Genomic DNA, 25,274 nt, shown 5'->3' on the forward strand with positions numbered 1-25,274 from the left:
GGCACCGATGACGTCTTTGACAAAGGTGTCGAAAACACCTGTGACTTTCGATGTTGAAACCGTTGGTGCCGATGGCGTTGACGAAGTTGTCGAGGGCTTTGGCGACTTATGTTTTTTAGTCTGTGTCGGGGAAACACTATTCTCGATGAATCGTCGACGATCTGACGTCGACCCGAGTTGTTCGAGGTGCACCTTTACTACCAGATCTTTCCACAGTAGTTCCCGACTTCCTGGTGTTATCCAACGGAGCGACCGGGGTCTGGCTCTTTTGAGGTTTCTTTGAGGTGCTCGAGGTCGCATTCTCAAAGACCTTCATCATCTTCCTTCTAAATTCTTCCCATTTTCTTGGGGAATCCAACTTAGTCGGACAGCTTACCAATTCTGTAGACGATTCAGAGGGAGATCCAGGTCTCCTCTTAACCTTCTTTGATGAATAAGATGAAGAACGTCTCAATCTACTGCGTGATCGAAACCTCTTAGAATGTTTACGGTGATCCGATTCCTTCGAATCGCTCGACTTTCTATGTTTTGATGAGGCCTTCGAGGAGGCCTTGGAATCTTCCCGCCCCACCGTCAGTTTACCTTTTGTCTCATGAAGGGCCTTCTCTGTCATCGACTGACAAGAGAAACAGTCGCCGGTTCGATGATCTGAACCTAGGCACCAAAGACAAACGCGGTGAGGGTCTAATCGACGGTGGAAGACGAAATTTTCTTGAAGAAAATTTTGAAGCGCGCCGTTCGTGAGAGAAGCCATCGCAAAACAGAACTGAAGCCAACGGGCGCGGCACGAGCTACTTATACTGATGGTGATGTCGACACGGTACGGAGCCCGTTGAGGGACATCAACGCCATGACCTCTTGCACAGCACCCTCTGGCGAGAATTTTTTTTTCCGAAGCAGCAAAGCTGGCAGATCCGAATATCATAAGATGAGGAATACGTGGGAGGACACAATCCATTAGAAAGAATGTTACCATCAAAGGGAAGGTCAGCACATTTTCCTTCACCTATAGGGTAAGTACAGAGGGCTTAAGTCGCACATTATGTGCAACTGTAAATAATGGTAATGTCCTACAATGCATTAACCATACAAGATGATCATAGGAGTTGGCTTTGTTCTACCCATCTTAGATGTGATCAAAGAATTCCCTCTGCACATCTGCAAGCAGCGTCTTGTCAAACCCTGCAACACACTGCACATTTTGTAGCTATATTGGATAGGGATGGCACAACGTTCACCCGTCTGAGGGAGCGCCGTATATTTTGGTAAAACCTTTTACCAGCACAATCTGCACATTTCCTTCCTATTCATCTAGAAGAGAAGAAGTGATAGCAGCCTGGCATGTGTTCCAGACTTCAGAGACAAAAATGACAAGTGTACAATGGCAAGATGCTTACACAAATGGGGTTACCTAGTGGCACCTTGAATTTATAAGAGGTGGGCCAGGACAGCACAGAAAAAGGTGGTACCATATATTCCTACCAAATCCATTTTGCCTCAGAAACCAAAACCATTTCATTTTTTTATTTCATCAGAGTGTTCCGACACGTTCAAGTTCACAGTGACAATCCTAAAACCAACAAGAAAGGGAAAACTGCTTCATCCGTGTCCTCATTAGTCTGAGACAAAAAAAAACAGGAAATATTAAAAACCTGCATATGATACCTAGAATGCCTTTACATTTGTGGAGGAACTGCCCGATGTATCTGTCGTCAAGGCCAATGGATGTGAGCACAGAAGGTTGTAGCGCCTTAGAAAGCAAAAGTGATACAAGGCTAGTGCTGCACCCTAAGAATCAGAGGCACTAGAAACCAAAGTTGTTGATCAAATAATTCACTTAAAAACATGTGCATTACAACAGAATGTATGAATCACAAACAACCACAGCCAAAATCCCCTCCAAACAAAAACTCTTGTGGTGCCAGAGGGGCATGTGAGCCTCCTTGTCGTGGGAGGGTTCCATCTGGATGGAAAACCCAGTGTTGCCAGGAGTACCGGACTGTCTAGAGATGTATAGTAAAACCCCAATCCAAGTGAGGAATTCTGGCACACTGTCCTGAACCATGTAAGGCTCTAATAGGCCAAGTGCGGGAAATGCACACAATCATCATGCAGCATTCTTGTGATGCATGAGTACCCAGTTTACCAGCCATATCGCCATACATAGACCATTACCCCTGACACACAGTGCATACTGTGAATTGTAATCAATACCTTTTTTTCTTCTTGGTTCTCTTTCTCATTGTCATCCACATCCCTCTGCCAAACTGTCTTCACATCAAAATCAAAGGGTCCTCTCCGGCTTTCATACTTGTTGTCAGGATCCTCAACCTTTGAATCTTCATGGACCATGTAATCAGGCATATATGATGTAGCAGCACTATGGATAAAGAGGAAACACAAAGGGGAATATGAATAGTAGCCACTGCATAGCTAAAAGTGTTGCCTGCAAAGAGCAATAAATCATTGTTCACCCATGTACACCTTTTTGTACTCCTAGAATGGAGTTTCTGCATTCAATCTATACCTCATCCCTGCATCCTTACAGGGATTGACATCATGATTTTATCATGATGTTGGAGATCTCTGGGGCAGGAGGAATTTCATCTCTGATGGTCCAAACTTCAAAGCTGAGATCTTTTTTTTACTTTTTATAATAGTTTACAATAAACATTAACACTTAAATAAATTCATTTAAATTAAAGTAGAAAAAGAAATCCAACCAAGTATGCACAAGGTTACATCAGCTTGTACAAAATGTGCAATACAATGAACCAAAATATTTCTGATATAAATTCTGCTTGTTCATAATTTGTAATACAATTAATCAAAAGATTTCAGATATAAATTCAGTCATTTGGCGTACAATTAATCCCATATTTCCCTGCATGCAGCTTTCCTCTTGGACATTCTACTCCTCAAACCCTGGAGAATTTCTTCTATGAGTATTGTCAAAGCTATTATTAAGGCTTGATTAGAAGTAAGCATAAGCCTTACCCATAGATTATCGTTAAACACCAGGGCTGTCGAATGTAAAAAGCCACCCAAATGACAAATTCCCTGATCCAGAAATTATAAGTTACTCACCATAGTGACTAATGTACTCTTAGTCCTTAGTCCCCTTTCCTCCATACTGCATGGGCGTCCCTTCCAAGGGACGGGAGACATAACCTTTTTCACCAGAAAAAACCTTCTTCCCCTTTAAATTTAGAGGCGCGAAGGGGTGCAGTCCTCAGAGCATGCGCTGACCTGACTGCCCTCCGGCGCCACGCCTCAGTCCCCATTGACGCGTCGGCAATAGATTTACCATTGCCTAATGTGGGCGTGACTAGGAGGCTATGAGCTAAGGAGCGGATTCCGTATGCTCCCGTGATCCGACATCGATCCGCATCATACTAGAATTATAAACACGGCTCCAGCATTTCACACTGAAGTCATGGATGCGTGAATATGCATGGCATACGTAGGATGACAAATAGCAAGAAATGAGGGCTCCTGGAAGCTGTTCCACTGCAATGAAGACTGGGGATCAGCATGACAACAGGGAGGAAATGGCGCTGCAACGAGACCTTATGGGGTATAGAACCGAAAAGAGGCCCCTGTGAGCACGAACAAGGAAAGAATACGGAAGAAAGGGCAGACGCCGTGCAACACCTACAGTAGGGACGAGTGTGGCTAGCGATACTCTAGTGACACTTTAGCAACCAGCAGAAGCAGCGCGGTGCATATGGACACACTGTAGCCGATCGAAATACGTGCAACACCGCGGCCCAGAGCAGAAAGGGAAGGTGCACATGAAAGTCGGCAGAGGAGGTACGGCCTGCGACACAATATAATATAATGCAAATTTGAAACAAAACTGTTCCATAATGTAACTCTGTTATAAAATGTTCATGGGACGTTCAACCCACCGCGAGACAGACAGCGAAATTCAAGATGGCGGTCGGCCATAATTGAGACAAAGGATCCACGAGGATCCAAAGACAGCGCTGCTGACCAGAAGTATCACCGAAGTACTTGGCTGTTGGGCTGTGCCAGGAACCTCTCTGCTGAATCAACAAATGCAGCATTTCAGGACAGCGTGTGGACTGTACGCGTAAGGAGAAGTGACTGCTTAACAGAAACACGCGCTCATCTGGACTTCCAAGTAACTTCCTCTCTCACTATCTTCTACGAACTTTAAGTCCTTATTTTAAGGACTTTGATTTAACTTTGAACTATTCCCCCTCCTCACCTTACTTTACTCTGCTCTCTATTTTTTAGATTGCACCGCCCCTGCTGCACGTATTGTTGTCACACCCCCTTCCCAGCATCCCATATTACAACGGTGCCCGCGCATCAGAAGTACCACTGAAGTACTTGGCTGTTGGGCTGTTCGGGTGGGCGAGTGGGAGTGTGGTAGATAGGGACCTACCTGCACATGAAATTTGCTGGTAAGTTAATGCTGCACAGCAAATTCAAAAAGTACAATTTGTTATAGAGCTCTACATCTATTGCTGCTAAACAACAGAGAGAAGGAAACGCGCGACATGGCACGTTCACTGAAGAGTGCGATGTCAGCACGGCTGCGCAGCGGCCATATTGAAATCAAAACACGCAAAACTGATTCTCACAGACAAAAGTCTTGTTTGGACTCTAAGGGCATGGCATTATCTTTAAAAAATCTAAACGCCTATGCTCTCCCACAAAGTGCGATGAGAATAAAAAGACACTATCTGATGAAAATCCTTATGATGAAACTCACAGCCAAGACGCAGCATTTGCTCATGTAAGCATGTCATCTAACAGTACATCTAAGGGGCATGGGGAGGTGGCAATAGCTCCCGTTGGGATGACAAATGAAAATATTTCTGCATACAATTCAAGGAAAAGCTTCTTGAGCATACATGAAACTGAAGAGATCAATACCTTGGGAACAATAGAAGATACATCCCTGGGGCCTCCATTAGATATTTCTATTTTGGCCCCAGCGGTGCTATTAGAACTAGAAAAAAGGGTACTACTCTCTGCCGGACCATCAACTCCGGTCACAGCCCGTCCAGGCCATAAAGATAAAGTGCACCTACACCGCGAAGAACGCTTCACATCCACTTTTGCAGCGTATCCATCTCAGAATGAGATGGATCCACTGTCTAACAAACCACTACCGATTGGTATGGATAACGAGGAGATGTCGCATAATAATTCTGGACACGCATGCTCTTCTCCTGAGGCTGAAACCAGCATACCTGTGTCCACAAACGGAAAAAAAACAATGCTGTCCCACAATTCAATTCCACTACCTTAGCAGAAGATCTGCAAATATTTGAATCTTCTTACCCAGTCATTTCGAGAATACTTAATCTATTAGATCAAGGACACAACTATACTCACTACGAGCTTTGTGATATTAAATCCTCACAGGCAGAGAAGCCCTCCAAACTAAACAAGCTGGAGGGCTTTATCTTTGCTGAGAATTATTTTTAAAAAAAGAAGGAGGCAGTAGTTCACCTCCCCCCTCTACTATCTGCTATCATTCCATAGCCACACAAACTGACATACCTATTATAACAACTGTGGCTGTTCATCACTCTCTAGAGGGACCTCCAGCATTTGCATTTCCCCAATCATTTGCATAAGCAGTAAATGCACCCAAGATTAGTGAGGCAATCCAAATCTTTACTCACGGCCAACTTTGCCAGATGGTTTCTAACCACGCAGAAAAAATTGATCAACTGTTATTCTTTAAACAACCTAATGAGGGGGGACTGAGTGCATCAGACACGCAAGATGACTATTTACCACCTACAACTAATCTCGATCATCCAGAGGGCCCATCTGCTCTTACAGTTATTCTGGATGAGGAGAATCACAAAAAAATATCTCCAGTGGTGAGTGAGATGCCCCCTGAGGACACCCATGAGCTTACACACCAAAAACACTTTGCCTCTCGAAAAGAAAAGAGGCTATATACACGTGCAATGAATAGACTCAATTTGCGCAAAGCTACACAAGCGGAGGCAGAAAATAACAATTAAAACGCAAAAAAGGAACCCAAAAGCAAAAAACCACGGACACTAGCAATGATACTTTAAACCCAAAGAGAGACTTACCCGTGAGAGGTTCAGCCTTGATTAAATCCGCCAACCAGGTCTCAACAGAACTAGGGATTGATGTTGAGGAGCTTACTTTAGAAAGTAGATTAGCTCTCCAGCTGCAGTCCTGCACTGGTGGACATATGGGGAAAAACCAAACTGCTGCAGTGGGTAATATAACTTTGGACAAAAACTGAGTTTGCATCCTCTCTCACCATTCCACAGCAATCATTGCTATCCACATATTACAAACCCATACAAAAAAACCACTGCAGCGAAAAATGAAGGTGTTGATTGCTCAAATAGTGCTACAGGGAGATGGTTGATAACTACAGACGGAAAACACTCTGTGGTAAAGGTGGTTGAGAAAAACAGCCAAGCTCCCACTTGCCAGGAAGGAGCATCCGAATGTATGCTATACCATAATTACCAACAACACAACAAGGATGCTGCTGGGAAGGAGAGTTGGGAAAAACCCAACCCGAAAACCCCCACCCCCCCCCCCCCCGACACTTTGATAAAGTTGCATCCACCTGAGTGTATTCTCACTACAGTTGAAAAAGATCAAATAGTCCAGCAAGATGTTGGACAGATTAACTGTCCTAACGAAGAATTTGTTCACTTCTCACAGATTTCAAGCATTTTGTGCTGGATTGGCACTCCTAAAATAAATGGAGATAAGAGCCTAAACTGTTTGTTTATGCTCAAGCATTCCAGAAAATCCCTGCACTCAGAACACTAGTTTCAAGAGATACGGTTTGGATCACACTGCCTCCTGTTAACAATTACAGGATGGTATTTGAAGTGTAATCCACCATAATAGCTGAATTAATTTGGGCACACAGAAGAGAGCTGAAAATGTTAGGAATATCTTTATTTTCACTACAATCAATTGAGGAAGCAAAAGTATTCAATGAGACTCCCCTTCCAACTCCAAAAGCAACCAACTCAGAATCTTTGGGGATGACAGCTTCCCAACCTCCAGAGGCAGCGGTAATCGCACAACTTGTGGCCACTTCTAGCAACACAAAAGATTGGTCATGGTTATAAGTCTTGCTGGGTACGGGAAAGGAGGGACAAAAAATAGCCTCCACATAGGAGCAAAAGCTGGCTCAGGGTGATGTCCTGGAACTCGTGTGGAAGCAAAAATCTTTTAACTTATGTAACAAGATTTGCTCCTCACGAACAAATGGACGTCATGCTGTGCCAGGAAACAATGTCCACAAAACAAATTCAGATTAAAGGCATAGTTGCCTTCCAGATGGAGTCAAATCATGGCTCCAAAGGAAGGCCCTCAGGGGGAGTGGTGATTTTCCTTAACAATAAACTTGCATTCTCCTTTTTAATGATTCATAGAACTCAGCCTTTTGTGGCCATTGTCATTGAGTTAGGAGTAACTAATCGGGATTGCAACTTAATTTCAGTATATTTCAATCCGTATCACATGTCTATTGAAAAGCTTTTAGAAGAATTGGGGACACTGTTTGATGAGGTTTTTTCCCAGTGGCCACTCTGCAAAGTAATACTCGTAGGTGATTTCAACACAGATTGTACGAGGCATTTAGCCCCAGAAGGGAATGTAGATAATATGACAAAAACATCGCCCTCTAAAAAAGAGAGGTGCATTATGGTATGCACTGCTGACTCAATGGAATATTGTGTTGACTCCGTTTGAGGCTAAGGGTTGTATTGATACCTGGAAACGTAATCATATGAAATCATGTATCGACTACATTGCGGTATCTGAAGACTTATGTTTAATGTGCAATGAATTTGATATCATCGCATCTGGGTTTAGTGATCATAGCATTTTACATCTAAGAATCCAATTGCAGATCCCTGTTGTGGCGAGTGATCCTTTTCATATTCTGATTGTAAGTGATCGGCCGGGGGCTTCCCTAAGGTGGAACCCACACACATGTGACAAGCTCAATGCTTTGATTACAAGGCACCTTACAGTAAGAGTGAGAACGGGTGCAACCACAAGCATTGACTCACTAACAGCAGAAATTGCTGATATAATCAAGGCCTCAATTGTAGTCTTAGTTAAACGCAGCAATCATTCTTATAACCTTAAAAATCCTTCTCACATATTTAGCAATGAACTAAGAACCTTCAAAAAAATGAAAAATGCAGAGATTAGGCAGTTAAAAAAACTTTCACTTAATGATGTAGAATTCCAACTTCAAAAAAAAAATATATGCAATAGATGTCGTAATAAAATCAAAAACCACAGAATTTACATTCATCACACTATTAATCATGCAATGATTACTAGCCTATGTCGGAATGATAGACGATCAACTTGGGCCTTACTAAGGGGGGATGATGCTAGACTCAATTGTGAACAATCCTCCAATATTGCCGAAGAAGTGTGGACCACATTCTTCAAAGCAAAGTTTTCGCTTCCCGAAAGATTTAATAACCAGCTGTCCAAATTTGTGCTCTGTAGGGTGGAAGATTTTAAGGGTTGGTCTCTTGATGATATCATGTGGGCAACTGGAAAGCTTAACAACTCCAAGGCGCCAAGAGCCGATTGTATTCCACCATGTGTCCTAAAACGCAATCCTGAACTATGGGCACCTTTGCTAAAAAATCAGTTTGATGAGATCAGTAAGTCCTCCCAAATGCCATCTTCATGGCTGAAATCAATTATAGTACCCATTTAGAAAAAGGGGGTGAAGACCAACCCTGAAAACTTCCGACCCATTGCACTTATTGATGCAGGCGCGAAAAATTTTGCGGTCGTGCTACTTCAACAGCTACATGCTTACTTACAGCAACATGCTATACTCTGGCGTTTTCTGATCGGTTTTCGAGCCCATAAGGGGACCGCGCTGAACGCAACAGTATTGGCACATTTACTGATTAAAACAAAGATGCCTAATGCAGGTGCCCTATACATGGCGTCGATTGAACTTTCCGCAGCTTTCGATTGTGTAATTCATAGAACATTATAGGAGAAACTCGAAAGCAAGGGTGTGCCCAGGTATCTAATATCGCTGATTGAGAGACTACATCATGGCTTCCTACTTGGTGAGAATCGGCAATTCTGGTGCCACCACAAAGCCGATTCCAACGTGGGTGCGACCCTGTTTAACCTCTACCTCTGTGACATTGAACAAATATGGCAAAGTGAAATATCCTATCCTGCAAGGCTTGGCCACCAGATAATTCAATGGATTGCCTTTGCAGATGATATGTTGATATTTGATCGCACACCGTATGGGCTGCACAAAAAGCTTGGTATATTTGCAGATTACTTATTCAACCACAACTTGAAGTGTAATGTTAACAAATCAAGAATCCTCATTTTCAAAAACATGAAAAAGAAGCTCCATGTTATTAAATGGACTATAAATAGTGTTAGCATTACTGTGGACATAACTTTAAAGCATTTGGGATACAATGTGAGAGATTGTCACTCAAGAAAAATGTGGAGAACGAACCTGAATGCTAAAATCAGTGTACTGGGCTCCCAAATGAAGATAGTATATGCTAAATTTTGCACATTTTCAATGGGTCCCTTGCTGGAATTCTATCTGCTAAAAGTAGAAGCCATTATATTGTATGGTTTAGATTTATGTCTTGTAAACATTGACTCCACACTTGACCAGATGCAGGGTCAACTATGGAAGAACACACTAAGAAGGTCCAATTCACTCCCGAATTGTGTATTGCAACAAGAGCTTGGCTTAACTGCTTTATCTGCCAGATATCACTGGCTCAAACTATCCAATCTGGCAAAGATGCTCTTTCCTCCACAAAACTCACTCTATGTAGATTTTTCCATCCTGCTCAGTAGAGATAATCCACCCTCTGTGGTATCCTTCTTTAATACAATGACCAAATTGCTTCATGAATTTGCACTAAAACCTAGTTACCTGGAACATCGCTACGCCCATGTAAAAAAACGGCTCTTTGAGCATGATTGGGCTAAAACACTAAATGAGCTGCATATGAAGAAATTGTACATGGAAGCATCTGTATTTGAGACAGCAAGGACTCCTTGCAGATCATACCTGCTCAAATTCCCTTGTAGTAAATTACAAGATCTATACTTAAGATTTAAGCTCAATCAACTGCACACCTTGGAGAAAATAGCTGGTGGAAAAAGGGAAGTTCCCTGGGTAATAAGGCGCTATGTCGTTTTGGTAGCGATAGTGCACAAAAGGAAACCATGAAGCACCTGATAATCTTTTGTAGCTACTTTGAAGTTTGTCGCTCCTCATTAATTGGAATGGAATTACTTGGCACAACACAAAATTCCAGAGAATGGTGCTGGAAGATGTTCATGTAAGGTTTCTCATGTAAAATCTAATTTGGCACTAACAAAATTTCTTGAGATCTTGGTTCAAGAATTGGACTATAAGTATGCACTTGTAAAAATGAAATGAATTTGTGGTTGATATGATACGAGTGAATTGAGTCAATCTCGTTCGTGATTCTGACATTAAGCTTTGGTTTAAATTTATACAAAATCTAATTTTACGTAAGTAAAGATTTTTTTGTTTTGTTATTTTTTCAGGGCATGTATTGATATAATGTGTTTTTAAACCTTTGTAACGATGATAATGATGATGTAAAAGTTTGCTAATCAAACCAATAAACAAGTTTAAAAATAAATAAATAAATAAATAAAAAAAAAAGAGTGCTGCTGCCATCACATTGCCATGCATTAGGAGGGGATTGATAAGCATGGGGATGCCCAACAATGCATAGGGGCTTGTGACTGAAACGAACAGCGACTGGCGAACGTGGTGCCCAGAGCCTGAGAGGCAAATCAAGTGTAATTACCTGCCACAGAGGCCCCCAAGTGAGGAATCGGGTATCTGGTCTGAGGGCAAGTGATTAAGAGGAAGAACTCCCCCCGACCCCCCACTAGCACAGAGGCACGCATGAACCCGCAGAAGGGTACCGGTTCAGGAGGGACGCCCCAAAGCACCATCTGTCGGGGCTGACAGTGGCAGGCCCCCCGCAAGGGGCAGCCAGCAACCCAGTGTCAGGTGGTATCCTCCCCGAGACCGGGACAGCCTGCACTAAGGTGTGCATGGTGTAGTGGTGTCCCACGCTGAGTGACCACCAAGCCGGGCCCCACAAAGGAGCACAAGGATTTGCGCAGCCCCTGCAAAGGGAGTGTGCATGAAAAAACTGCAGAGGGGGTGAAGTCTATTAACAGCAATACAGGGGTATATAGATCCGCAGAAGCAGAAGAAGGTGTGCCGAATGGGAGAAGGAGACTGCGGACTAGACAAGCGGCACCCAGCTGCCAGGACACAGTCCAGAAACCTGGGGAACCGGCACTGGAGATTGGGGCTTGGTACTTCCCGAAGTGAATATGGCGACCAAAGGAGTCAAACCAAAAGGGAAGCAAGCAATGATGGAGGACTTTACCAAAATGTCCCCAGCAGTAGAGGTGGTGAGGCCCAGGAAGCTGGCGGAGCGTGCGAGTGGGATGGAGGCAGATGTGAATACCAACAAGACCGGCTGCACTGCGAATGCTGAGTAGGTTGCTATCCTACAACAACAAGTGCGCAACTTGGAAAATAGGGCAGAAGAAGCGGAAGGGCGGGCTCGAATAAATAACATTCGCATTGTGGGACTCCCAGAAGGGGAGGAAGGCTCAGACCTGACCAACTATGGTGAGAATATGCTACTGCAGGAGATAAGCGGGGGAGCACTCACTCAAGGATTTACAGTGGAGAGAGCGCACAGAGCTCAGACTAGGCGACTGCGCCCAGGGGCCCCTCCCAGACCGCTAATCGCAAAAATACAAAATTATAAAGACAGGGAGAAGATCCTGGAGCATTTCTGCAAAGGTGGGACCATAAAAAGAGGAGCAGCGATGAGCACAGCATACCCAGACTACACCATCCTGGTGCAACAACAGCGGTTGAACTATGTGTCTATTAAAAGGAGGATGCGCGAAGCAGGCTACAAATACATGTTGCTTTATCTAGCAAAGCTGAAGGTGATACACAACGGTAAAGCCCATTTCTTTGACACCCCTGAGGAAGCTGCGACCTGGTTAGATGCGCGGAATTGCCCAACCGGAGCAGCGGATCAGACGGGCGAAGGGATGGAGGAGTGAATGAAGAACCCGCAGATAAGTAAAATGACTTGAGCAGTGGGGTGGGTAATTGTTTTGGATACATGGACTACAGATTATATTATATTGTGCAATGTGGGGAGCTTAAGAATGATGCATAATAACCAGGTTACTCACTGTAGTGACCACCTTACTCCTAAGTCCATAGTTCCCTTTCATCCATACTAATCGGATATTCCTCCATCCTGTGGGACGGGACCGAGCACTTTGTAAAAGCATACAAAAAAGTTTCCAACATTTTAGTCCTTCCTCTCTTTCTACGCGGGGCCCAGGATGCGGCCGTAACCCTGCCCATCTCGGCTCCGCCCCACGCATCGCCCATCAGTCCTTTTCTATCGCCAGGTCAGAGACCTTTTAGCAATAACAGAGGAACCTTATTAGAGGGGACGGCGGGCGGGCGTATGGAGGAAAGGGGACTATGGACTAGGAGTAAGGTGGTCACTACGGCGAATAACCTGGTTATACTCCTACGTCCCGTCCCCTTTCCTCCATACTTATGGGAGATTCCCAAGCACTCCTTACAGGAACTATGGGTGGATGGAAAAAAAAAACCTTACTGAAACAGGTTCTTCAGCACAGCCTGACCAAACTGAGCATCAGATCTTGAGCTCAGATCTAGACAATAATGCTTACAAAAAGCCGATGGGGAGGCCCAAGTAGCTGCCTTTGCGATGGTCTCCCAGGGGACATATTTTTGAAAGGCAACTGCGGCTGCCTTGCCCCGCCCCAGGTGTGCATGAATACCTTTAGGAGGCTTCAGTCCTTGGACGGTGTAAGACTCTGTAATGCGGGCAGCAATCCATCGGGAGATAGTCGCCTTAGAGGCCTGCTTACCTTGTGGATTACCAAAAGTCACCAACAGTTGAAAAGAGCTCCTAAATTCGGATGTTCTGTCCAGATAGAACTTAAGAGCCCTTCTAACATCCAGGCAATGCAGAACCCTTTCCGCCTCTGAAGTGGGGTTCGGAAAAAAGACCGGTAGGGAGATTGACTGGTTCAGATGGAAATCAGAGACCACCTTCGGCAGGAAAGCAGGATTTGTCATTAGGACCACCTTATCCTTGTAAAAAACCACAAAGGGATGCTCCACCGACAAAGCCTGGAGCTCACTCACGCGCCTTGCTGAAGTAATGGCAACCAAAAAGGACCCCTTCCACGACATGTGCTTGAGGTCCACCGTGGCCATTGGTTCGAAAGGTTTATGGCACAACGCTGCCAGGACCACATTTAGATCCCACGACGGGTGCGGACTGCAAATCGGAGGATAAAGGCACATCAAGCCTGCAAAATGTCTCTTAACCACTGGATTAGACAGAGAGTAAGAACATTGGTCCGTAGATAGGTAGGCGAAAACCGCCGAAAGATAAGTTCTGCATGACAGAATGTGAATTCCCGACTCTGCTAAGTAGGATACAAAGGACAGTACTGTGTCAATTGTAGCCGCCCTTGGGTCCAACTGCTTGTTTAAACACCAATGACAGAACCTGAGCCATTTGCTTCTGTACTGGGACCTAGTTGAGGGATTTCTGGCTGACTGAATAATACGCATGTTATCTGCAGACAGGCTAAGATGTTCTAAAGACCTGAACTCAGGCACCACGCCGCCAAGTTGAGCGATTGTGGGGAGGGGTGCCAGATCGGTTGTTCCCCTTGGTGAAGAAGATCGAGGATCACCGGTAACCTGATCGGCGGATACACCGACAGGTGTTGAAGTTCTGAGAACCAAAACCTGGCCGGCCACCACGGGGCTATGAGTAGAAGAGAACAGTTCACTGTGTCATTCAGTTTGCAAATCGTCCGATGAACTAGAGGCAGAGGCGGGAAGGCATAAGCTCTCATGTTGTGCCATGGAATCTCGAGAGCATCCCCCAGAGATGAGGCTCCCAGCCAGTTTCTGGAGGCATACAGAGGAAGTTTCTTGTTTGCCGCCGTAGCAAAGAGGTCCACTTCCGAAGTGCCCCAGCGCAGGAAAATCCATGAGAGGATCTCCGCCTTCAGCTCCCACTCGTAGCTGACCATCGTCCGCCGACTAAGGGCATCTGCCGTGACATTCAGCTGGCCCGGGATGTGTACTGCAAGTAGCCAAACACCATGACGAACCGCCCACTCCCAAATCTGGATGGACAGGTCAACGAGGGGGGGAGACTTGGTGCCCCCTTGCTTGTTGATGTAATACATCGACGCCACATTGTCCGTGTGGATACGGACCACTTTGTTGGCAATGATCGGTCTGAACACCTTGAGCGCTAGAAATATCGCCAGAAGCTCCAGATTTATGTGGAGGAGCTTGTCCTGAGGAGACCAAAGATCCAAGACCTGAAGATCAAACGTCGCACCCCACCCTAGAAGGGAGGAGTCCGTCGTGACCGTTACCATCGGTGCTGGGTCCTGAAAACCCACCCCCACCAACAGGTTGCTGAGAGACGACACCCAGTCCAGGTCCGCTCTCATGGAAGCCGGAATCATTATCAACTTGGAGTCCGGATCCACAGCCTGAAGCCGAGAACTCTGAAGAGCCATCTGAGTCCGCCTCATCTTGAGCAAGAGGAAGAGCCAAAACGCACAAGGCCACGAGGCCCAGAAGGCTCTGGAACCACCAAGCCGACATGCTCTCCGACTACGCAAACATCAGACACGTGGCCAACAGATCCGCCATTCTGTCCCCGGTCAGGTACACTGCAGTCGATCGTGTTCCAGCGAAAACCCAGGAAAATCGAGTGCTGAGAGACCGTCATGGAAGATTTCCGCCAGTTCACTGACAGCCCAAGGTGGAACAGGATCTGGAGGAGAGACTGAAGATTGCAGGCGGCTTTCAATGGGCAAGGGCTGCGTAAGAGCCAGTCATCCAAATACGGATACACATGGATACCCTGCAGACGAAGATAGGCCGCGATCACCGACATCATCTTCCTAAAGACACGCAGCGCCGAGCTGAGGCCAAAAGGAAGCACTCGAAACTGGAAGTGCTCCTCGCCCACAGAGAAACAGAGATATCTCCTGTGTGGATTCCAAATCAGAATATGCATGTACGCATCCTGAAGGTCCACCACAATGAGCCAATCGACCATCTGCAAGGAGGACCATATCTGGCCGGGCGTGATCATCTTGAATTTCTCTTGGGGTAGGAAAAGATTGAACTGGGAAAGGTCTAGGATGCTGCGCAGGCCAGCCTGGTTGTGTTTGGGCACCGTAAACAGCCGGGAGTAGAAGCCCTCCCCTCATTCACCAAGGGGAACGGGTTCCACAGCTCTGAGGTCCAGAAGCTTCTGAACCTCGGCTTTTATGGAGGATGACCCAGACTGCTGGAAAGGAGGGTTGAAAGGTGGAGTAGGGGGTAAGGGTAAGCAGAAACCCGCCTGAGCAACTGACAAGACCCACCTGTCCTCGGTGATGGTCTGCCATGCCTCCCAATGAGACGCAATCCGTCCTCCCACCAGCGTCTCGTGTGAGCGCGGAGAACCCTCATTTGGCAGGCTCTTCAGTGGTGTTACCACCTGAACCGGAGGAGGAGGCTGAGGAGCGGGAGAAAAACCCAAGTCCGTTGCTGCCTCTGGTGGGAATTACATGAAGGGTTATTCACTCTGCCGGATTTCCGGTCTAGAAAACCCCCTGAAACCAGAGGAGGGCCGGCTTTGCGATAACGGTCTCCGAGTCCTAAAAGGAGCTTTAACCAAGACGGACAAGCCCGGAAAGGTGTCTCTCTAAACTCCTAACCCAGGTCGGGGATCCTTTGTTCGTCCTTTTGGCGGGCTTCTGCCCAGAAACCCTCCTTTCGGCGCCACAGAGTCTGGGGTGGATCCATTGTGTGGGCGGAGGAGTAGGACCCCTGGACAAGGTTGCCTCAGCAACTCATGTCGCACTCTATCCTGATAGGCTGGAGGGTCTCCCGCCAAGATGACCACTCCACTGTGTGAGTGACAGCTAGGCTGTATGAATGGGGATCTTTTTGCATAAAAGCAGGGTCCTGAGCACCAGAAGAGCAAGACGTCGCCACTGGAACTAAGAAGCCGAAGAGGAGAGAAGCCAAAGACATCTGCAACGACTGAACCACCGGTGAAGCCCTGCTGCAGCGTCTCACGACTTTTCTCCACACGACGAGAAGATCTTCATCTGAAAGAGCCTTCTTCCCTTGAGCAGGTGGGGCCAACCAGTTTGCCAATTGCATTCCCGGACCTGCCTTGGTCGAATCGCCAGTACCCTGTACTCGGAGGCCGGATAGCCAGGCTCCAGTCAACCCGGACTGCGATTTAAAGGAGCGTACCTTTTATTCGTCGGGCAGCACCGTGGCTGGTTTCATCCCTGGGTAGTGCAGTAACTCGAACCTTCCTCCACGACGAGAGCCTCTCCCTCTGCTGGATCCCCCGAACTGCAGGAACTACCAGGAACAACCGCCACCGCAGGAGCCACTTCTTCATTTTAAAGGTACATTGTTCCGCCAGGCCGCCCTTTCTGTGCGGTAGAGCTAAAGGTGTTTTAAATCCTTTACCTAACTGTTGGGTTGGCCGCCCCTCTCTCTTAACATTGTCTTTCACATTCTGCATCCACTTTTTCAAAATCGTTAACCAAAGACTTGACTGCAACTACAAGAACATTTTGCTCCTGGGCCCTTGCCCTTTACCACCAACTCTGGCACCGGCCTACTGACTCTGGCTAAATCTGTTAGAACTGCCTTCTCTAGGTTGCTTCTCAACTAGAACTGTGTTGGTGCACCTACTTCTTATAACCACACTTTTCCTCCTCACGTTAAACCTTGTGAAGTGCCATTTTGCTCAGTTTTCATTTAAGTATTGCCTAATACTGATGTACTGCCTTGCTTAAACTGGTTCACAAACTTATGGGAAGTGTTGCTAGGGTGTGTAGGAAGATATTTCTGTATAACTTGTGTTTTCCTTCCCTTGTGAGAAATTGATAGAGTGCCATTTGTGTTTGGTTTTCACTGTGCCGTTTTGCTCAGTTTTCACTCTTGCTCAAACTTGTCTACAATTTAACTAGCGAGTTGTATATACTTTCATTGACCCAATTTAACTTGCTTAAGAACTGTGATAGATGTGTTTAACTAGAAGTGTATAAAATAAATATATTTATTCTTTTTACTACAAAGCTTTGGTCAGTATTTCCTTGTTCCATAGTACTGAAGGCCTATTGTGTAAACCCTGAATACTGCTCATCTCCCTCTTGAGATAAGTCTGACTGCTCAGCCACAGCTACCAACTAAATCTTTGTGGTACAGACTGATACCAAATGGGATTTATTGCTCTCACCTGTAGTCCTAATCTTCTGTAGTGGTCCTTAATGGAACTGCACAGGATTCTGCCTAACAATGGCCAGGGGTGATGGGCGTCCTGCGGGGCATGGTCAGGGGTGTAGGGGAGTCCCCTGTGGTGTGGGCTGCCTGCGGGGCATGCTCAGGGTTGATGGGCTGCCTGCAGTGCATGGACAGGGGTTTAGGGGGGTCCTCTGTGGTGTGGGCTGCTTGCGGGGCATGGTCAGGGGTGTTGGGTGGTCCCCTGTGGTGAGGTCTGCCTGCGTGTCATGGTCAGGGGTGATGGGCTGCCTGCAGGCCCTGGTCAGGGGTGTTGGGTGGTCCCCTGTGGTGAGGGCTGCCTGCGGGGCATGGTCAGGGGTGTACGGGGGTCCCCTGTGGTGTGTGCTGCCTGCAGGGGTGCATGTGGCTCCTCACCACATGGGTGCGTGAATCTGGGGGTACACAAGGGGCTTTCCACGCGATTTGGCTGGCGCGAGTGGGGTACATGTATTCTGGAGTACGTGAGTGCGCTCTTCACGTGATTTAGCCGGCGCGAGCGGGGTACGTGTATTCCGAGGGGTGCGCAAGGAGTTTTACACAGGATTTGGCTGGTGCGAGCGGGGTACGCGTATTCCGAGGGGTGCGCAAGGAGTTTTACACGCGATTTGATGGCGTGAGCGGGGTTCACGTATTCAAATCGATGAAAAAGGCTGCGCGAACTCGGATCACCCGCAAACCCATCCCACAAGCAGGCCACGGCACAACAGACCCCCCCCCAAAACCTGTGCACATGCCAGCAGGCAGCCAACACCACAACGGACCACCCCTAACAACCCGTGCACATGCCAGCAGGCAGCCCACACCACAATAGACACCCCCAACACACGTGCACATGCCAGCAGGCAGCCCACACCACAACGGACCCCCCCCAACCACCCGTGCACATGCCAGCAGGCAGCCCACACCACAACGGACACCCCCAAGCACCCATGACCATGGCGGCAGGCATGCCTCGAATCATGGCCCCCCCCAGCAACGGCAACCTTCCAGCAGGCCCAGAATCATGTCCCCCACCCCACCCCCAGTGACTGCAACCTGCCAGCAGGCCCCGACTCATGTGGCCCCCACCCCACATGACTGCAACCTGCCAGCAGGCCCCGACTCATGTCCCCCACCAAACCCATAGTCATTACATTTGGCCCTCGGAATATGCGTACCCCGCTCGCGCCATCCAAATCGCGTGAAAAAGGCAGTGTGTGCTTGGATCACCCGCAAATGCATCCCGCAAGCAGGCCACGCCACAACAGACCCCCCCCCCAAAACCTGTGCACAGGCCAGCAGGCAGCCAACACCACAAAGGACCCCCCCAACCACCCGTGCACATGCCAGCAGGCAGCCCACACCACAACAGACCACCGTGATGTAGAGGGCCCGAGGCCTGAACCGCACATGCATCATGCACACAAACCACCGGACAGTCATGCATCTGGCCATGTCTTACCTCCCGACACAGTGGATTAATGGAGAACTAGGCCGCATCAGTGAATTCACACATCGTCATGGACATGTGTCATGCATCCATGGCGTTTCCCAGTCTCACACACTCACACAACACAGACACACGCACATGTACACCATGCATGACCATGACGGTGACAGCAGCATCCATGTCTCGCACCCCAAACATGGTTAAGTAGAGACACATACATGCAAACATGTGTGCATTCTCACATGCTGCTCGCATTATGCGTTGCAACACATACACCATCCATGTGGAACACGCCTGACTGGACTCACATCACTGCACACTCCTGCCACTCAACATGCACTGTGTTGTATGAGAACGCATGGACACTTACTGCTCAACTCCAGATGGGTCTGCATCTCGAGGACCTGGTGGTGAAGCACTGGATGTGTGCGCTCCAGGACCCTCATCTGGTTGTTGGACAGCTGGCCCTGGCGCCCCACTGCATCCCCCATCCTGGACGAGGCACCGGGCCTTGCTGAGGGTCCTGGACCTGAAGTCCTCCCAGCGCTTATGGACGTGTTTGAGGTCGCAGGGTGCCACCCCCTCTGCATGGATGGCACCCACGATGTCTAACCAGATCCTCCTGCGTCCTTCCTTGTCGGTGCACGATGGTGAGAAGAGGGCATCATAATGCCCCAGGACTTGCTCCACCAGGATGCCAACTTCATTGGCAGTGAAGCTGGCAGCCCTCTGCCTCTCTGACTCTGGGGTTGCCACTAGCCCCAGATGGTGTTGTGTCGGACATGGCAACCCCTGAGGCAGATGTGGGTGGGCAACTGGGTCCTGGGGCTGGGCTGTGGAGCGATGGAACACCAGTTGGGAGTCTTCTGTTACAGCAGAGGTAGTCGCAGCAACTGGACACCAGGCAATGGTGGATGTGCAGGCACCTAATTGCAGGGTACGTTGGCAGCAGGCAGTCTAGAAGCAGCAGATGGCTCGTAGGAGGCTGCTCCAGGCTTCAGGCGGCAGCTAAATGGCCTTCTGGGCAGGAGCGTGGACTTCCGTGTGTTGTCACGTGGCCAGCTTGATGCAGAGTGAATCTGCACGTGCAAAAACAGCACATCACCGTGAGATTGCATGAAATCCGAGGAAAGGCCCTTAGCGCGCAAGTGACGTTACACGCGCGGGTGTTTCCCTCAGCACGGGTTAAAGGTGAGCGTGGGCAACAGTTTGCTGTACGTGCTTTTCGTGGAGACCGATGCATGTGTTTACTCTTCTTGTGGTTTCACACACGATTACTTCACAGCGGATAGAGTTCGTACTTTTCTTTTGGCGGGGGTGTTGCCTACACGCACAAGCGCGTGTGTTTTTCTTTTCCACACAAGGCAGGCGGAGAGTCGCGCATGCTATTTTTCCCACTGCGGGTTCCTCTGTGCATCGCATTCCTGTTTGGGGTCATAGTAGCCTGCGTGTTCCACGCGTATGCGTTTTTTGTGTTCCTGGGTGCCACAGTGTACTGCGGGAGGTTTATTCCACGTATGTGGGCTACCGGGGTTGCGTGCAAGTTTATCATTTTTGGGGTGCCTGAGCGTTGCGTGACCCGTCATTTATCACCAGGGGTCCCAAACAGACTTGCAGGAGCACAGGGGTGCGTCTAACATCACGTACCCTGCCCCTATACCCTAATTGCCCAGGACAATTGTTGAGTGCACCTCCCATTGGCAATATACCATCTGTGCCATGGTTGGGAGGCCACCAAAGGTACAGGGCGGCAAAGTTGGGCGTCCTCCCAGTATTGTACGTGGTCGGGGACATGGCCGGGCTGACCATGGGGTACAGGGAGTCTGGGGTGGCCAGGGTGGCCGCAGAGGGGGAAGAGGCAGGGGTGCACCACTGTGGCAGGATGTCCAGCCATGTGTTGGTGCAGCCATGCCACCACCCTCTGTGGCTCCGGGAGATGCAGCTGTTGCATCAGACCCAGGTGGCCAGATGACCAGACAGTCAGTAACATCTGCTGTCATGGGCCCACTGGTTGTGGTAGCTGCAGGTGCAGCTGTGGCGACCACCACCCAGGCTCAGGGTCGGCCAGCGCATGATGCGTTGGAACCTGAGGACTCGCAGACAGAATTCCAGGTGGCCTGTCCAGGGTTGCTGTGACCGAGGCACACATCTAGGGCAGTGGTGACATCTACTGCCCCAAGCAGCCAGGTGGTGGTAACTGCATGGGCAGATGCAGCCAACACCACCCTGGCTGTGAGTCTGCCAGCCAGGACTGTCGGTCACAGACCTTGGCACTGCGGCAGATGTGGCACTGGGTCCTGGCAACAGCACCCAGCAGCCACTGACTCAAGCCAGGCCTTCCACCAACCACTCCCTTGGTCCAGTCCACCAGCGCCACTGCCCCTACTGATCAGGGCAACATTGGACACTGAGGGTCCATACCACCACTCAAGAGGAGGAAGCGTGCTCCTGCGCAAGAGGCTGGGACCCCAGACACGGCTCTGGCGTCCGGTGCATCGAGGAAGAAGCCTTTCAACAAGCAGGAACTGGACTTCCTTGTGGGCTACGTGTCGGCACACAAATGCGATATACTGGAGGGCCCACAGTGCCATACTACGCCTGCCCAGCGTTGGGCCCACTGGCAGCATATTGGGGATAGTGTGAATGCCATGGGATTCCATGTGCGCACAGCTCAAGACTGCTACAAGCGTTGGAAGAACCTCTGACGCTGTGCAAAACAAAAGCGTGCCTTCAATTATGCCATGATTCAGGTGACTGGCAGTGGGCCAGCACCAGAGGAGGATGCACTCGCTCAGCACGAGGAGATCACTGCAGAGTACATCAAGGCAGAACTAATCTGTGGCGTGGGAGAGAGGATGGATAATGATGCATCGTCCGGTGAGTGTCAATGCGCAATGCATGTTTGTCCCGAACATGTGTGTTTGGCTTGTGTGATGTGTTGTGCTTGACTGCCACTACATGCTATGTATACATGGTTGTCATGTGTAAGTCATGCAATGCTTCAATGATGCATGCCTGTTGGGATGCATGCAGGATATGTGATGCACACGGGGACTGTCCTCATGACCACACATGCACCCTACTCACATGCAAGTCACTCGGCTGCACCTCCGGTACATGTTCTGCTCTCCAACCTTGACTCTTACACACCCTTTGTCCTCCTCCTACTTGTTCTCTCCTCTGCTTTTCACACAGTCAACCATTCCACCCTGCTAAATCATCTCCGTGACAACCTAGGCATCACTGATCAGGCTCAGGCCTGGCTGACCTCTTTTCACTCTGATCGACCCTCCCAGGTACAACTTGGGTCATTCCTATCCTCTATCTCCCTGCGGTGTTCCCCACGGGTCTAACCTCTCAACTCTCGTCTATTGCATTTCCATTATCAGCTCAAATTTCCAGTGCTATGCTGACGACACCCAAATCATTTTCAAGCTTCCCTCAGCGACCTACTCTCTTTCCCACAGATCTGACTGCCTAATCGCCATTCATAATTGGTGTAACACAAATGATCCTTGTTTAAATGCCAACAAGACTGAGATCCCCCTCATTGGTACACCCCCTCCATCCTTTCCCCTCACTCTCTGGCCGGCCTCCCTTGGCCCTCCTCCTGCCCCTACCGGCAAAGCTAAGGACCTCAGGTTCATCTTTGACTCCACACTTTCCTTCTCTGCACACATCTCTGATGTCACCTAAAAGTCAAACTTCACCTCCTTAAAGGCACTCTTCCTTTCCTCTCCTTCTCACAGAAGCTCCTTGTCTCCCAAGCTCAGATTCTCTCAAGGTTGGACTGCTCCAACAGCCTCATTCTAAATCTACCTTCCTCCGCTCACCGCCCTTTACAACTAACCCAGAACAGGACTGGAAGACTTGTCCTGGGCCTCAAGCCCTGGCATCGTATCGCTCCGCCTCTGTAATCCCTTCATTGTCTCCCTTAAGGATTACATTTAAAACTCTTTGCTTTGTCCACAAGGCTTTCTGGGACCTGGCTACCAAATTACCTTCAACTATCCCTCTGTATATACCTCCCCTCTAGAGCCCTTCGCTACTCCACCTCAAACTCCCTCAGGGTCAGCCATTTTTCAAAGGAACAAGCTGGTGATAGATCCTGATCTTCTGCGGGGGCTTCCATCTGGAACTGCCTACCTGCCACCTTGAAACCTGAGGAGAACCATCTCCAGTTCTGGAAGCTCCTCAAGACCTTCCTCTTCACGTCTGCCTTTGCCCCTCTTCTCCCCTGCTGATATGCTTTCTCTCTCAGCAATGCTGCACCTGGCCACCTTCTGCCCTTCGGACCCAGGTACTTGCTAACCCTGCCACCCTCCTGCACTGCCTCCTGCCCACCTCTCGCACTGGGGCCTGTATCTGTACCCATACAGTCCCCCCCCTCTTCTTCTGCACTTACCAGATACTCCCTTTCTGACTAACCTTGCACTTGGCCACACACAAGCTGCACTTCCACTGTTTTGGATCACCATGTGTATTTGTTTATTTACTCATTATTTATCTTGTCCCCTCTTATGCTTTGCACTCTCCAATTTGTCCCCCCTCTCATGAACTTTTCCCCCTTTCACTCCCCATGCACTGGCGCGTTCTCAATTTCACTGGGCCCAGCAAGATCATTGTTTCTGTTTTCTCCCCTGTTCCCCTCCCTTTGCCTGGTTGCACTCTGAAATACCTGTGTACAAGCGCAATATGAATTAATTATCATATCATATCATGTTCCTGCTCACTCATGTCTGCATGTGGCCTGTGGTGTTGTTGCACTCAGCACTCGGCCTATCTGATCACATGAGTGCTGTGTATGTGTGGACAGCCTGCAAGGTGGTCCTCCTCACGGGCACGCTTCCTTGCCTCTGAAACCCCCTGCAGCTCAATTTCAACATGGCACTGGTGAGTTATATGTTGGATTACTGCCATTGCCTGTTCCCCGTTCCTGTGTACATGCACACTTCCCTCTGCAGAACTGCAAAATATGTACCGAGGTGTACATACTTTGTCCTTGGCGCAGTGTGTCTCACTCGGACTGTGCAGGTGGCAGTGGCTCCCCGTGGACATGAGTGCCCATTCATGCTCCATGTGCATTCCATGTATGCTCCTATGGGTCCTTGACAGGCTGATCAACATGGTACGTCTCCAGGATTATTTAGGTGTCATGGTATTTGGTCATCCATTCGATGCTCACTCTGGATCAGTCCCTCATCACGCACATGTTTAGGGTATCCTCATCTGTGTCGTGTACAGGCCTCACCCTGTTACAGGCCCCCTGCCTTTGTTCAACTGGTGTCGTGGCTTCTGCATGCATGGGTGTACTACTGATAGTTCCTCATGTGTCCTGCTTCATGTCCACTTCTCATCTGCTGTAGTGTAATTTGACTGACGAGATGCTATGGCGCATGCAAACACTGTCTGCCAATGCACTGTTCTCTGGTCAACCTTTCATTGCCATGCACTGCCTCCCTGCAATTCCAAAAGGGTGGGGGTTCACTGTATCCATGCAACCCAGTGCACGCACTTTGCACATGGCTGCACTTGCCCTTACACTGCCGTCATGTTTAGAGATTGACATCACTACGTATGTGTTGATGTTGGAAGTTAAGCCAGTACACATGCATTGCACTGCACCCACCCACTTCTGTACCATGTTCCAGCCTTCAACATGCCTACGTAATGCTGCTATGTCAAAGTGACCTGGCATGTATGTTCCCATGTTCATCCCTTCACTGTATTGAAACGCACTAGTGTAGGTGCATCCTGTGACACATGTATTCTGTATTGGTGATGGTTGTTGAGTGCTGTATGTCAACATGCATATTACATGCATCATGGTGTGTTTGGTTTCACTTGCAGCTGTGGCTTTTTGGGTGTTCCGCCATGCTTATGCTACGTGCCATCTCTTTGTTGACATCTCTCATTGCTGGCTTGGACCTGTGCCTGCCAGAGGTTGTGTGTGATGCAGGTGAGATGCAACATGCAGTACATGTGTAGGCTTCACATTTTACACACATCCATTTCTGCTTTTGGGATACCCTTGCATTGCAATGCCACTGGATGCATGTCAGAGTTTGAGTTGTATGTGACATGTCTGCTTCATGTGTTGGCTGTCGATGTTTTGAGGTCTATGTGTGTGGTATGTGCTGCTGACATGTGTGCTCATCTTTCTTTTGTTTACGTTACAGGTGATGAGGCACTGGAGGCAGAGGATGAGGATGTGATTCCAGACACGGTGGTGGGTTTAAGTGACCAACCTAGCACCAGTGGTGGTCGTGGGGTGGTAGACCACAAAAACCCATTTTTGCTCCAGGCCATTGTGTCCAGGGCTGACCACGAGTCAAGCTCTGATGAATTCTCTGACCA

General features: G+C 48.4%; 1 protein-coding gene across 5 annotated transcripts in view; it reads right to left on the reverse strand.

The window, feature by feature from the left end:
• Positions 1 to 25,274, reverse strand: part of C5PH7orf57 (chromosome 5p C7orf57 homolog) — a 709,483-nt gene that overhangs the window by 403,369 nt on the left and 280,840 nt on the right. For all 5 annotated transcript variants that reach the window (XM_069613329.1, XM_069613326.1, XM_069613325.1 and 2 more), the window contains one exon: positions 2,215 to 2,380. In XM_069613329.1, the coding sequence (XP_069469430.1) occupies positions 2,215 to 2,380 (166 nt within the window). The remainder of the gene's footprint in view (positions 1 to 2,214; positions 2,381 to 25,274) is intronic.

The sequence above is a fragment of the Ambystoma mexicanum genome, chromosome 5p (assembly GCF_040938575.1).
Source record: "Ambystoma mexicanum isolate Mex_15411 chromosome 5p, UKY_AmexF1_1, whole genome shotgun sequence".
Classification (NCBI taxonomy): Eukaryota; Metazoa; Chordata; class Amphibia; order Caudata; family Ambystomatidae; genus Ambystoma; species Ambystoma mexicanum.